At 33.2% G+C, this 15960-nt stretch overlaps 1 protein-coding gene across 1 annotated transcript in view; it reads left to right on the forward strand.

The window, feature by feature from the left end:
• Stk31 (serine/threonine kinase 31) overlaps positions 1-15960 on the forward strand; it is an 89219-nt gene that overhangs the window by 35634 nt on the left and 37625 nt on the right. Inside the window, exons 13-18 of the mRNA XM_063234589.1 lie at positions 4505-4684; positions 5120-5236; positions 6423-6542; positions 7483-7614; positions 8980-9081; positions 10591-10671. Coding sequence (XP_063090659.1) covers positions 4505-4684; positions 5120-5236; positions 6423-6542; positions 7483-7614; positions 8980-9081; positions 10591-10671 — 732 coding nt within the window. The remainder of the gene's footprint in view (positions 1-4504; positions 4685-5119; positions 5237-6422; positions 6543-7482; positions 7615-8979; positions 9082-10590; positions 10672-15960) is intronic.

A 15960-nucleotide genomic window follows, 5' to 3' on the forward strand; every position in this document is an offset into this window, starting at 1 on the left:
ACCTTGACCCAGGGCCTAACCTAGATTTTATTAATTCAGGAAGAAGGGAGTGACTTAAGATGAGTGACTGAGAGTGGTGGGAAATACGTCAGTACTGTGAGTGAGGCTATGTAGGAGGCCTGAAAGAACCTCTGCAGTATGCAAAGAGAAGGATACGCAGAAAGACCATTCTGTATAACACAGTCGAGGTAGCATTTAATGTTAGGGGGTGGTGCTTTAGCTCTACTATGCATGCAAACTTTTCTGTCCTGGGAAGTCATGGCCTCTTATCATGAGGCTTGAACCCACTTAAAAACCCTGGAGTGGTGGCTCTACATACCACCTGGCTCAACCATGTTTTGGGAGTCATGGGGCAGGGAAACAGTGACTGTTAGCTGGCTTCAAATAATGCACATTAGCATCTTAGCCAGCCCTTTCACATTGTTTAGAGCCAATTGAAGGGAGAAGGAAATGCCTCAGCCAACTCTGCACACATCATTACAGGTTTAGCCAAAGTGCAAGTAATTGCTCTTTGTTCAAGGAGAGTTGTTAGGTGGTCCTTCACATAATACAACTTTTACCTTACCCTGTGGTTATTTCTTCTCACTAGATATTGGTAAACTTAGGTTGAGAACCTACAACCAAAAAAATCTCTTTTGTTATTCATGTTAGTTATATAGACTGAAGGATTTCATTTGGCATATTTGTATATGAATATATTTTAATCCTTTCCTTCTATTACCTCATGCCTTTCCCCTTGATCTACTTCCTCCTCTCTAATGGTCTTTCTTGTACTTTAGGTTATTTCTTAATTTTTAAAAAAAATTTCTTATGAGAGAAAATGTGGATACTTGACTTTGTGGATTGTTTAAATTTCTTAATATGATGGGCTGCAGTTCCATCCATTTCCCTGCAAATGACATGATTTTGCTCTTATAGCTGAATATTTCTGTGTGTGTGTGGTCTGTTTATTTGCATATTATTGATAGGGTTTTTTTTTTTAAGTTCAGGATATTAATCTTCTCTTTGAAAGAGTAGCTAGCAAAGCTTATCTCCCATTCCATAGGCTTTCTCTTCACTTCCGGTTTTTTCTGCTGTTTAGAAACTTTTAAATTTCATTAGTTTCATTTATTGATTTCTTGCAGTTATTTGCTATGCTATCAGAATCCCATTCAGCAAATCTTCGTGCCTATGGCAGTTTTTTTGCTGTTCTCTTTTAGCATTTTAAGTTTCAGGTCTTATACCTAGGTTTTTGATGTACTTTGGATTGATTTTTGTACAGGGTGAGAGAGAGAGGACTCTAGTTTCAATCTTCTACAAGTGGGTATCTGGTTTTCTTAACCCCAATCTTAAAAGAAAATGACTTTGCAACACATTGGTCCCTTTGTTGAGAATCAGGTAACTATAATTGTGTGGATTTGTTTCTGTGTTTTCTATTTCATTGGTGTATGTATCAGTTTTTGGGTCAGTATCATGCTGTTTCTGTTACTGTAACTTTATAGCATATTTTAAAATCAGGTGTTGTAATATTTCAAGCCTTGTTCTTTTTGCTCGGGATTGATTTGGCTATTACGAATCTTTTGTGCTTCCATCTGAATTTTAGTACTGTTTTTTTCTATTCTTTGAAGAGTGTCATTGAGATTTTGATGACAACTGTATTGAATCTATAGTTAGCTTTTGGTAATATGGCCATTTTAACAATGTTCTAATCCCTGAATGTGACCTTCTCATGGTCTCTTTACCATTTGTTGTCTTCTTCCATTTTTTTCTTCAGCACTCTGAAATTTTCATTGTAACACTTTAATTTCTTTGTTTACATTGATCTCTAGGGAGTTATTTTTTGGTAGCAATTGTAAGTGGAATTGTTCTTGGTATATTCTTTAGCAGGATCATTATTGGTGAATAGAAAAGTTACTGATCTTGCAGTGTTGATTTTATATCCTACTTTGCTGAAATTAATATAAATGGCTGTTTTTGGAATCTTTAGGGTTATCTAAGTATAGGCTCTTACATATAAACAAGGGTAATTTGATTTTGTTTTCTATTTCTTTCTTTCTGTTCACTATTGCTGTAACTACAATTTCAAGAACTGTTTTGAGGAAGATTGTATGTGAATATCCTTGCCTTATTCCTGATTTTAAAGGAAGTGCTTTCATTTTTTCTCATTTAGAATGGTGTTGGTTATGATTTTGTTGTATATAGCTTTCACTACATTGAATTAAAATCCTTTAATACCTAGTTTCTTTAAGACTTTGATTATGAGGGGATGTTGAATTTTGTTGAAAGCTTTTTCTCTATCAGTTGAGATGCTGACCCTATCATAACAATGACTTCTTTTGGAGTACACCTGGAGGGCCTACCTGAGGCTGTTTTATAGTTATCTGTGTTTTAATAAGTAGAAATACATAAGAAAATATATAGTATGGTAAATATGCCAGCAACAGTTATTTAATTAATTTTCATGTATACAATACATACATTTTATGTGCTGTACTTTTTAAAACTATGTTTTCTGTTTAAATAGTGTGTAGCATTATTTCACATAGGGTGTTTTAGGATAAAATTGTATTGTTTCCTTTTAAAATCCCCCCCCCCCTTTTTTTTGGTCTTTTGAGACAAGGAATCACTATGCAGTTCACTATGAGCTTACTTCATAGTGTAGGCTGGTCTTGAACTGTCCTTGATCCTCCTGCTACAGCCTCTCTGGTACTGGGATTACAAGTATGGGCCACCACATAGATCTGGCTCCTTTTAAAATTTCTATCACATTTTTCTTTCTTTCTTTTTTTTTTTTTTCTTGGTACTGGGTGTTGAACTCATGACCAGGCAAGATTTTTGAGCTGCTAGACTAAATCCCCAGCCTATCCCACTTTTCTTATTGGTCAATATTTATTAGTTTAAAAATGTTTCTTAGATAGCACACTTTAATTAATCCAAGAATATAACTTATAAGTTTATCTTTTAATTGATAATTAACTGATTTGCATACCTTTAATTAGTGCTTCATTAGGACTTATGTGATCCTAGTTTTATTTCTGTTTATTTATATATTGGATTTTTTTTCCCCTCAAGAGGGCTTTATAAAAGGTCTTTGTGTGGTTGACTTTGTGAGATAATGTGTTTCAGGGTATCTTACTTCTGTCTCCTATATAAATGGTTGTTTAGGTGGCTATGAAATGTTAGGTCCAAAGATGATTTTTTCTTTAGATCTTTGATAATCCATTGTCTTATTATCATAATTATTGATATCAGTCTAATTTTTGATCCTCTGTGAAAGCCTGGGCCTCAATTTTTAAGACTTCACATGGGTTTAGGGAATAGAATGGGAGTTGTATTTAGGGTGCAGAACTTCCTTTGTGGTAACTGAAGCTCAACTATTCCTTTTTCACTTTTTGCCTAGATTGTCCTAATCTTCAGCAAACCTCTTAGTCCTTTTTACATTAGCTGTTGCTCTTTCTGGGGGATGTCACTCTTGGGTGTAAATGTTGCCAGGTATTTTAGGGGAAAAAAAAGCAGGAGAATGCTCAGGGGCTGGCTAGTTCTCTGTACTGCCTGTCCATTTTTGCCTCGTCTGCTTGTGTATTCTTTGTATAGTATCACTGACTCTTAACTGGTGCTGCTACTTTTCTGCCTAGTGAAGGGGAGGGAGGAGCAGATGGAGAAAGGTCTGTTTTTTTCACCAGTTGTTCCAAGTTGTAGTTTAGGCTTCTCATTTGCAAGGACTGTAGTTACTTGGTGCTACGCACCAATCATCCTGTTGGTTTTTGGGATTTCTCACAAATTTTGCGATAAAAATTTCTTGGGTCTGTTATGCTTTACTCTTGTTTCTGTAGCATTTCTAGGAGCTGATTCTTGGAGAGAGGTAGAAGACTATGCTAGTTGCCTACACTTTCTTCTATTCCTTTAAAAGTGCTTTTAATATGTATATATGTAACATTTTTACTTAGTTTGAAATGCTTGTATATTTTTGTAGCTATTTTATTTTATTTTTTTGAGACAGAGTCTCACTGTGTAGTTCAGGGTGTCTTTGAACTAACTGGAGGTTGGCCAGGTTGGCCTCCAACTCACAGAAATCTCTTGCCTCAGCCTCCTGAATGCTGGGATTATGGGCATGTACCATCACCCCTGGCAGTTTATTGTTACTTAGCAAGACAGACAATAGTAAAATGTACCAATAAACATAATTAATTTTTTAAAAAAGCAAAGAACAGCATATTTTAAAAAATCAAAGAATAATATTTAAAATCAGGGTAATAAAGATAATTTGTACATAATTAAATCCTAAAATATAAAACTTAGTATTTGTAACTAATTCACTTAATAAGTTTTAACTGTTGTAGTTCATATAAATCACTTTGCTAGATAGTTTTGTTTTCATCTCTGTCTAAGGAGTCTTTAAGTTTTACTTATAAAATTCTCATAAATGGAGATTTAACATTACTTCTACATCTTTTGGGTACTAACATAGTGCTTGAATCATGAATCATAGTCTGCAGTTAATATTCAGAATTATTTCTTTTTGTAGGATCTGTCAGCTTCTTTAGAAGCAGTGTATGGCCCTGCCAAAGAAGGAATAAACTCTGAAGAAATACTTAGAAAATTTTATGATTGGAAGTGTAGTAAAAGTGAGGAGTTCACCAGTGTTAGGAGTGAAACAGAGGGTTCTCTGCTGCATCTTGTAACATGGTTCCAGAATGCTCTAAAGGTAAGAAGAACTCTTGGTCAGTAGCATTTGTGGCATAAAATATATGTGTTCTTTTTTCAACAACTGATACTGTCTGCTCTTCATTACTAGCTATAAACATAGGACCCGAGTGGTCAAGTTTGTTTGTCAGCTTTTGGTCAAAATGTACCTGGTATTAATGTTGAAAGACATTTTTTTTCCTTTTTCTCTTACTTTTCCTCTGAATTGTTCCTGCACTTCCCTTACCATTAATTTTCTTTAGTTAATGCTCTGTATAGGTATCTTTTCTCCTCTGGTACGTAAGATATATGAAAGATACTTTATCTTTTTTTCCCCTGTGATCTTATTTCCTCTGTATTGCCCAGGGAACAGCCTAATGTTGTGCTTTGGATATAAGGGCATAGTGGATGGTAATTGAATTAATTGAGATACTTTGTTTTTATTTTTGCAAATGAGGTTTTTGATCTGTCTTTGGAAGAACCACTGACTTCTGAAGACACAATTGGTAATATTGATGAAATCCTAGAGAAGGCTGAGTCATGTGTTTGCAAGGAGCTAGAGATGTCTCAGATTGTGAGTATTGATAGTCTTTTATTGCTTCCCTTGAAGCAGTGGTTTCTCTTGCTAATTTTTTTTTTTTTTTGTCTTTTTCATTTTATCGGTACCGGGGATCGAACTCACAACTGCTGCTTGCAAGGCAGGTGCTTATGCTGCTGAGCTAAACCTCCGGCCCCCTCTCTTGCTAATTTGAATGTATGAACGAACAAAGTAGTTATTCTTGCTACTAAGAGTATTAGGAGTGATCTTAATTTTTCTCTTATAGGCTTGTTTGAAAGTTCTAATCCAAACACAGTGCAAAGTCTTACTTTTTCTGATGTTTTTGTTTTAATAGGTAATTTTACATTAAGAAATTTAATATTTAATTCTAGGAAGCCCCTCTTAATCTTAGTGGATCAGCCGACTATATAATTTGATTCTTGAGTGCATCATACCCAATGACTATAAGAATCTTAGCTCTATTGAAAACTCAAAATTAAAAAATTAGTATAATTCCTCAAGAGTATTTTGTAAGCTTAATTAACATTACAGATTAGAATTCTTTCTTATGTATTTAGTCTGCTTTTCAGAGTCTCAGTGGCTATGTTTTTTATTCCTTTTTTAGTTTTTATAGTTGTATTCACTTTGGATTAAACATATATTACTATACCAGGTATGGTGGCATGAACATGTAATCCTAGCTACTTGGGAGGCTGAGGTACCAAGGATCAAAAGTTCCAGGGCAGCCTGGGCAACCTAGTGAGACTGTGTTTCAAAGTAAAAAGGGGCTGGGGCTGGAGGTTTAGCTCAGTGATGTAAGCACCTGCTTAGCATGCGTGAGGTTGTGAGTTCAATCACCAATACAAAAACCAAACAAAGTAAAAAGGGATTGGGGGTAGTTTACTAGTAGAGTGCTTGCCTAGAATATGTGAGGCCTTGGGATCAATGATCAGTAGTGCAAACAACAGCAATAATAAAAAAATGCATTATTAACATATTCTGTTTCTAATAGCTTTAGGAACATTTGGTGTGGTAGGGTTAATATTTTTTGTATTAATGTGTTCGATATCTTTCTTCTGTCTAGAAAAAAGCTGGATTTTTAAGAAATTTGAAGTGGATGTAGAAATTAGAGGCATCGTTTTGAAGTTTACCCATTGTTATTGGAGTATTTAATTATTTTAGCTACTCCTTTGTGTATAATTCTATCTGTAATTTCATTTAGGAGCAAGGTGATACAGACAGGGAGATAATTTTAAGTACCTACAGTCAAGTACTGCAGAAGATCCGTTCAGAGGAAAAGCTCATTGCCACCATACAATCCAAGTACAGAGACAGTATTGAGGTTGGATTATGCTTTCTCTAATTGGTTTTATAAATTAATGCTTTAAATTTTTAATACTTGAATTTTTCTGAAAGTGCTGAGCAGTAATTCAGTAATCATAGTGTTGAAAAGTTTATTGCTAGAAAAGGAATATAGTCATTGCTATTAATTCATTGCTATTAATTGAATTCACAATAAAGAGGGAATTTTGATTTTTTTTAGTTACTTGAAAACGTTGTCATCATTTTCTTTATGCCTCTGTAAGTTTAATGTAGGAAATTTGCTATATAAAGATAAGAAATTAAGACAGTTCTTACAATACTTTAGCCTAAGATAGTTTCACAGGCACACATAATCTACACCCACACATACACACAGACAGTGTGCATTGCATTGTCTTGTAAGCTATGTTGAAAATATTTTTTTCATTTAATAGTATGTTATGAATATTTTGTGACATGATTAAGGATTCTTTTGTACTGTCATTTCGAATGACGAAATTATTCTAGTATAGATGTATAACACTAACCTTTCATATATATTGGACATTAGGGTTATGTCCAGTTTTTTCTACCATAAATTTTATACATAATATTTGTGTATAATTTTGTATTATTTCTCAGATTCCAAAACTTAGACTTTCCAAGTTAAAAGGGCTAAACATTATTAAAACTTGACACATATTATCAAACCTACTTTTGTGAAAAGTTTTTATTGATATTGAAAATGTATATACTATGTTATGTTTCAATTGAGATAATTCTTTAGTCTTTGCTGCTTTGCTAGATATAATATAAATAGAAATGAAGTAGGCAATTAGGAGTATTGTCTTGCTGAAAATTGTGGCATTTTCTTATTTTCTCATAGTCGAATATTAAAAAAGTAGTAAGTGGTCAGGTAACTGTTTAGTAAATATTGTTGTTTGATATGGTTGAAAATATAGTAACTCTCTCTTGCTTAGTTTAAAAAGCAAATGACTGAATATATGAATATGAGCCCCAGTGTGGATCACTTGCTGGCCATTAAGAAGAAACTAAAAGGCTTAAAAGCTAACCTGAGATGGAAATTGGTTGAAAAGAATAATTTGGAAGAAGTAAGGAAATAGTTGCTTCTAACTTAATGCTGTTCATACCCCATTTGCTTGGATTCTGTTTTATAAAATACACTCACATTTTATTCTGCATATTGTACCTTTTTCTCTGTATATCAATAAGCTGCATTAATAAGTGTAAATGTTGTATCTTCCTATATAATTACTTTTTAAAAATATTTTATATGATTACGTTGGTTTTTAATAACATGAACATTTAAAAATGTTTTGAAAAAAATTTTTGGATTTAGACTGTTGGAATGTTTAATACAATACAAACCTACCACATGAAAGTAATAAATAAGGTGTTTCCCCAGTGGTAGATTTTTGTTGTATTTTAAGATTATGGTGTTTTACGGCTGACAATATTTCTAGAAAGTACTTTCAGTTGCTTTCATAAGATAATAAAAGGGGTTGGGGATATAGCTTAGCAGCATAAGTGCCTGATCGGCAAGTACAAGGTCTAGAGTTCAATTCCGAGTTACCCCCGCGCCCCCCAAAAAATAGAGCTGGAGGGGCTATGATGTTATAATCTGTACCAACTCAATTCTGTAGGCTTGAAACTTTGTGAATAAGAGTAATTCTATAATCTTTTGAAGAGTTGTGTTAGAAAAGATTTATATTGTATCTTCATCTAACTTTATTATGTCTGTCTTCTTGAGTACCTAGTTGAGAGTGAAATGGAAGCTGTTCTCATTTTCAGAGTTTAAGAGTTTTCCAATGTTATCTTGTTCTAAGCTGTGGAGAAGATGGCCTTTTAAAATCTAATTTTTCAACTTTTGGAGAAACAAATCCAACTTCTAAAGCATATTTCTTTTGTAAGGTGGCTTATTTATTAAAACACCATTGGAGTCTTTTGGAGTACTTTGTGAGATCCATTTTTTTCCTGTAGTAGATGCTTTCTACATTCATGCATTTACTGTGTTTCTAGCTAATACCATTAAAAAACAATGTCAGAGAATTCAGCTTTAGCTTCTGTTCATAACATTTGCTTTATAGTTGCAGTTGGTCATTTGTATTTGAGAAAATCTATAGTAAATTCAGAAATAAGAAAAATGTATGTAATTGTATTTATTTTTTTATGATTCTTTAATGTAGCTTTTGGAGAAGTCAGTGTTAGAGTAAACTGATCTAAGTTAATTCAAGTGTTTCAAGGGTCAGTTATATGGTAGGCCCTAAAGGATATATAGAAATCACACAGAATGATTTACTATAGAAATTGCATGTTTTCTGTTTGTTTGTTTTGGTCCTGGGAATTGAGCCTATATCCTTTTGTATACTAGGCATAGAAATTGCATTTATTATAGGAAGATTTATTTTCGTCTACTTCAATAAACCTATAAAGCCATTTTTTCTTTCTGATTAAAGTCTGATGACCCTGATGGATCTGAAATTGAAGAAATAAAACAAGAAATAACTCAGTTACGTAATCGTGTCTTTCAGGAAATTTATCATGAGAGGGAGGAATATGTAAGTATTTTGAAATTTAAATTAGATTTTACTGTAGAAATTGAATCCAGATACTCATTTTATGAAATGGACTATAGTCATAAGGCTAGAGATGTTATCTTGGCCTATGTAGTAATATGTATGTGAATATTGAAGTTAATACTTTGGGGAAATGTTGGGGATTGAATTCTGGGACTTCACATTAGATAAGAACTTTACCACTAAGTAATAATACCTCCAGCCTGAAATTCTTTTCTTTTTTTTTTTGGAAATTATTTTCTTATAACAAAATAATTCATGACTATTGCACCAATGTAAAAATTATAAGAAATTTTGAGGAAGAAGAAAGTATCACTTAGTGGTATCACTGTTAACTTTTGGTTTCCTTTTTAGTTTTTTTTGTGCTTGTTTTTACACCTGCATATGCATACATGCTATTATTGCCTGCTGTTTTTTTGTGTAAGATGAAGCATAAGGCCTTGTTCATAAAAACCTAATGAACACCATGTTATCAAAATGTTGTAATGAAAACATTAGTGAAGCAGCATAATTAATTGAAGAACATTATAATAAAACTACCTAGTTTGGGGGAGGTTATATTTTTAAGTCTTCACTACAATTTAGTGATTTTTTAAAAAAGAGAATTAGGGCTGGGGATTTAGCTCAGCGGCATAAGCACCTGTCTTGCAAGCAGGAGGTCGTGAGTTCGATCCCTGGTACTGATAAAAAAATGAAAAAGACAAAAAAGAATTAGTCACTGTATTTTTTCTTTACAAGGTAAAGAATACTGTATTACATATCTGAGATATTATGGGGAGGAGGTTAGCTAAAAAACTATTTTGTAAATAAAAATACTATGAAAATAACAAACATTTTAAATGTCATGCTTTATTAGTGAACATATCTGACAATTTGTAATATCTTAAGAATCTTTGTTTAAAATTTGACAAATGTGTAGAAGCATGTGATGTATCACTTTTGTAAGGATCTTACAATTTCTCATTTGCTTCAAAATGATTTATGTAGAACTGTACTTTTTTTTTGCCTCAAGACTTTCATGATTTTCCTTATAATGACAGTCATTATTTTATAAGTTACTGTGGAGTTTTTTTTTTTTTTTTGTATTGGGACTCAAATTCAGGATCTTGTGCTTGCTGTGGTATATCCCCAGCCCACTGTTTTTAATATTTTGCAGAAATGACAGTTTTATGATTCAAATTGATGTATTATTACCCTTTTTCATTTTAATTTGGAAGTGAATGTGGCCTTTGACCTTAGGCAGCATTTTTGTTTACATATGTGTTTACATACAAGGCATAATACTGATAAATTTTTTCCCATTTGTGAGGTGATAATTTAGATTCAAATTGTCTCTTGGTTTTGCTTTATGTTTCTTAACTAGTGGTCCAACTCAGTAATACAAATATATTAGATTTTCAAGAAGTCTGATGCTGATATATTTTTCTAAAGAACAACATGCCATAATTGAATATATAGATCTGAGATTAAAAAGTGTATTTTTAACTTTAGGAGAAGTTGAATAACTTGGCCCAGAAGTGGTTCCCTGAGCTGCCTCTGCTTCACACTGAAATAGGATTACTTAAATACATGGTAATCTTGATTTCCCTTGGAAATTATTATTCTGCAGAGAATATAGAAAAGTGATGATTTTCAAATTGTATGTGAATGTTAAATTTACAATATTTCTATAAAAAGCTCATTATGAATATTTAAAAGTACTATCAGAAGGTTTTATCAAGATTCTTACTAGTTGCATAGTTCACATTTTCTTTTTTATTTTAATATGCATGTTTTTGTTTTTTGTGTGTGTATGTGATACCAGTGTTTGAACTCATGACCTTGCACTTGCCAGGCAGGCGCTGTGCCACTGAGCTATATCCCTGGCGCTGCATGTTTTTCTGTATCTTCATTCTCATTCAGGATATTGCATGACCCTTTTTTGAATTATAGGTATTGATTTATTGATTGAAGTACTGAGGATTAAACCAAGGGCCTTCATATTAATATACATCTTCAACTTTTCTAAAATTTTTATTTTGATACAGGGACTTCCCTAAGTGACCAAGTTGCCTGGGTTGTGCTCAGACTTGTGATTTGCCTGTCTTAGCCTCCTATAGTGCTAAGATTGGAGGCATGAGCCTCTGTGTCTTATCTTTTCAATTAAATTAATTACATTTTAGAATGTGGGGGATTTAGCTTAAAGCCTTTCCACTGAGCTATCTCCCTAATCCGCTACTCTTCCTTTCCTTTTTTTCCTTTTCTTTCTTGAGACTGCGTGTATTAATTTCCTCATTATTGGACACAGTATCCAATATTCACAATTTAAAGGGAAGAAAGGTTTAATTTACTCCCAATTTGGGGAGATTCAGTCCATGGTCATCTGATTCTAAGGCAGGAACATCATGTCCAAAGGGCATGACTGAGCAAAGATGCTTAGCTAATGGTGTCTAGGGCACAGCAGGAGAATAGCACCAGAGAGAAAAACGTGAAAGACCATGTATAATGTGCACAGGTACAGCTCTGTGACCCACAACCAAGAGTGTGCTCTACTAATCTGCTAGGTGTTTCTAATTCCAGTGAGGGGAGGTGGTGGCGGCAAAAAAACAAAACAAAACAAAACAAAACAAAACAAAAAAAATTCCAGTGAGATGGACTATCAGGATTAACAGGCATGCAGGGTCCTTCTATGTCACTAAATTGCCTAATTAGATATTTAGTTTTTGAAGTGATAAAAATTTAACTGCTGTTTCAAGAGTTAGTATATAAATAGAATACTGTTAGCTATGAGGAATTTAAACACAATGTGTCTTTCAGGTTAACTTAGCTGAGAAAAATTTTTGAAAGAAGTAGGTTAAGGTAGATATGTGGAAGTATCTAGGCAGGCAGAATTTAAAGGCAGGAAGACTAGGGTATTAGGGGCAGTATGGATTGGTAAATTCTGGCACTCTAGGAAAGAATCTATTACCTGCATGTTTCAGATTTTCTGTAAAGGATGAGGAGCTAGGAGAGGTTCAGCTGTTTCTTGACATCCATAGGTCATTGGTTCCAGATTTCCTTCTCCATCTTTACCAGAATCCAGGATGCTCAAGTTCCTTATATAAAATGGCTTAGTGTTTGTGTATAGGTTATGTGTAGCCTGCTATATACTTCATATTATTTCTGGTCTGTTTATAATACTTATCACAAAAGTGTGTGCTCTTTAAATAGTTTTTATATAGTAGTATTTGGAGAATAATGGCATAATAGTAAACAAGTTTAGTTCAGAAACAGTTTTTTTTTTTTTTAGCATTTTCAATTTGCAGTTGTTTGAATTCATGGATGTGGACTCCATGGACGTGGAGAGCTAACTGTATTTATTTATTTTTTTTGTCTTTTTCTTTTTTACCGGTACCAGGGATTGAACTCAAAACAGTACACTTGCAAGGCAGGTGCTTATGCCGCTGAGCTAAATGTATTTATTCTTTAAGATTGTCATTAAGTCCATGATAATAAGTATAGTATAAAAGGGGGTGTTTGAATAAACATGAATTTATTTTCATAAATATGTAAGATGAAAGTTCTCTAAATTAAACAATTACAATGAAGTCTTATGAAGGCAGACTTTTTAAAAATTTTTTTTATTTTGAAGAGAATAAAATGAAATGAAAACAGAATAGAGTCAATAGAACAAAAGGATGAACATGGTACATGACTTAAAAACAAAATACAAGGAAATCTACAAGGGCTACCATAATGCCTCTTGTTATCTTCAAAAGAATTGCCCATACCATCAGAAATAATAAAATCAAACAAAATAGTACAGAATAAAACCAATAAAAACAAAACAATGGAAACACTATAGGACTTCAAAAGAAGATAATAGTAAAATCACAGTGGATATCATAATGCATTTTACTGTGTTTAGAGTAGTTGCCTATACTGTCAGACATGATACAATCAAACAAAACAAAATGGAATAAAATCAGTCAAAACAAAACAATGAAAGCAATACAGGGCTTCAACTCAAGCTAATAGGAAATCAAAAATACCATAATACATTTTTTATCTTTGAAATAGCAAGCAGTCCATGCCATCAAATATAATATGATTAGACAAACTGAAACAGAATAAAACCAAACTAAACATGAACAATGAAAACAGCATGGATTTTATTTATTTATTTATTTATTATTTTTTATTTAAGAGGAAAAAGAGAAAAACACAAAACAAACCAAAGCGGTGTAAGGGTACACGTAATACAGAACTACAAAAAAACAAAACAAAACAAAAAAAACAAAACAAACAAAAAAACATAACAGTAAGAAATCACCTGTTAGTAGATTACATATTATCATCTTGAAAATAGTTCCACAAATCACAGTATCAAAGAATACAAGGTGGACATTCAAACAGGGAGACTGCAAACAGCTGTGTTAACAATGATCCAAAAACATTGATATAGTCAGCTATTTAACACCCCTAAACACACTTGCTGTTATATCCGTTAGAGCTCTTTTTCTTTTTTTTTTCCCCTCTCTTTTTTACAACAAAATTTACACATTTTGGATTTTATTACTCCTTAGTGCTTATTACTTTTTTTGGGGGGGGGGAAAGAATACAGTCAAATATGGCAAAACAAAGCTGTCAGTCAATACCAAGGATAGACATAGCACATGGTATAGAACAGAGTACAAGTTTCTCAACAATGGTTATCAACGTTGTCCCTTGTTTCCTTAAAAAGAATTGTCTATCTCATTAGATATTAAAAAGTTGGACAAAACAGTAGAGAACAAGACCAATAAAACTTAGGCATTGTAAACATTACAGGACTTCCAAAGAAGACAATAGTCAAACCAGAATGGGTATCTTAGTGAATCTTATTGTCTTCAAAGTAGTTGCCTATGGCTTCAAACTTGATACTATCATATAGAATGGAACAGAGTCTAATCAGTCAAAACAAGATCGTGGGAGTACTACAGGACTTCAAAACAAGTTAATAGGAAATCAAAAAGAGTTACTATTTATATATCCTAATTTTTTGAATTTTTTCTTTAATTAAGACAAACATAAGAAATGACTAAATAATTTTTTTAAAACAATAAGGGGGAGATTGAGATAAAACAGGACATAACAATATAACAATAGAGGTCAAAGCATGACTGTTTCAACAACCTAGTACTTTACCACCATATAACCTGACTTAATAGTAGTTACCATAGTGTCTTTTTCCTTGAAATATTTGGATAAAACTTCATATACTCTAGCTTCAAATATTTTCATATCAAGAAGCCCAGAATAAAGCCTTTCTAATTAATGAGTGAAAACTTTATAAGGCTCCAAGGCCACCTAATGGGGAATCATGATTACCACATATTTTTATATATTTGAATCATTACTTACATTAGGGAAACTATTCGGTATTCACACATACAGCATGGATTTTAAATCACGATAATAGGTCAACAATGGCCACTGTCTTCCCTTTTTAGACAATCCCTTCCCTTTCACTTTCACAGGATATATTGTACATTTGGGATCCCATTAATTCCTTCAGTTTTTATACTAGGGAGGCAGCACACTATTCACCTATGTGACTCTGAGCATGATCTCAGGTTGTATCTATTTATGTAAAAGAGCCTTAAGGTTATCTTTCTTTATAGCTGAGTAGTTTCCCATTGTATAAAAGTGTCATTGCTTTCTAACCAGTATGCAGCTGATGGACAAGGTACCCTCACTTTTTTCTGGTTCCCTGTCATATAGAGCATTGTTTTCTCACCTTTGACTTTCAGTCTATATACCCCCTTTTGAGTTAAATGTGTGTCTTATATAAAGCATATTGATAGACCCAGTCTCCTGATCACTCTGCCTGTGTTTCTTTTTATTGGTGAATTGAGCCATCTATATTAGTGATTATGACCAACCTTCTCTGCCTCATCTTTGCCATGCTATTTTCCTGTCATTGGTTGCCTGTTTTTCCTTTTCATTCCATTGTCTGTCCCTCACAGTGAGCCCCCTCTACCACTGTTCCTGAAACCATGGTCTTTTTTTTTCTCTGTCTAGAATGTCCTTCAGTATTTTTTGCAGGGTTGGTTTGGTGGTCATGAACTTCCTAGTTCCTCTTTGTCATGGAAACATCTTGTTTCTCCGTTAATTTTGAAAGATAGTTTTTCAGGGTACATCAGTCTGAATTGAAAGTTGTTTTCTTTCAGAACTTGAAATACTTCACTCCAAGCTCTTTTTGATTTGATGATTTGTGTTGAGAAGTCTGTTGTGATTCTGATGAGTTTTCTTTTATAGGCGATTTACTAGTTTTCTCTAACAGCCTTTAATATTCTGTTCTTGTGTTGGATTTCTGGGATCTGGATGATTATATGTCTGGGTGTTAGCTCTGTTTTGGTTGATGGTGGCTGCAGTTCTATATGCCTCATACATCAGAATATCATTTCCTTTTCCTATGCTTGGGAAGTTTTCTATAATTATTTCTGTAAATAGCCTTTGTATTTCATTTGTGTTGATCCCTGCTTCTTCACTAACATTTTTCATTCTTTTTTTTAAATTTTATTTAAGGAGAAAAAAAAGCAGAGAAAGGGTACAAGTTATACAGATTTACAGAAAAAAAATAAACAGTAGGAAATCACTAGTTAATGGATTACACATTGTCATCTTAGAAATAATTGTTCAAGTCACAAAATTAAAGCCCGCAAAGTGGACATTCCAACAATGACACTGCCTCATTTCTGTTGAGCTCTTTTTCTGTCAGTAGCTGTCAGTTTGTCTTCTTCATTTTGTTCTCTGCTCCATTCGTTGTGGCCTCCCGCCACTATTTCTGGATTCTTTGTATTTTTCTTTTTTTAGAATATCCTGCAGTTCAGTGTTTGCAATGACACTGCAAAGTTCTGT

This window comes from Cavia porcellus, unplaced genomic scaffold (assembly GCF_034190915.1).
Source record: "Cavia porcellus strain 051 isolate PalLab524CR breed Dunkin Hartley unplaced genomic scaffold, mCavPor4.1 scaffold_2, whole genome shotgun sequence".
NCBI classification, from domain to species: Eukaryota; Metazoa; Chordata; class Mammalia; order Rodentia; family Caviidae; genus Cavia; species Cavia porcellus.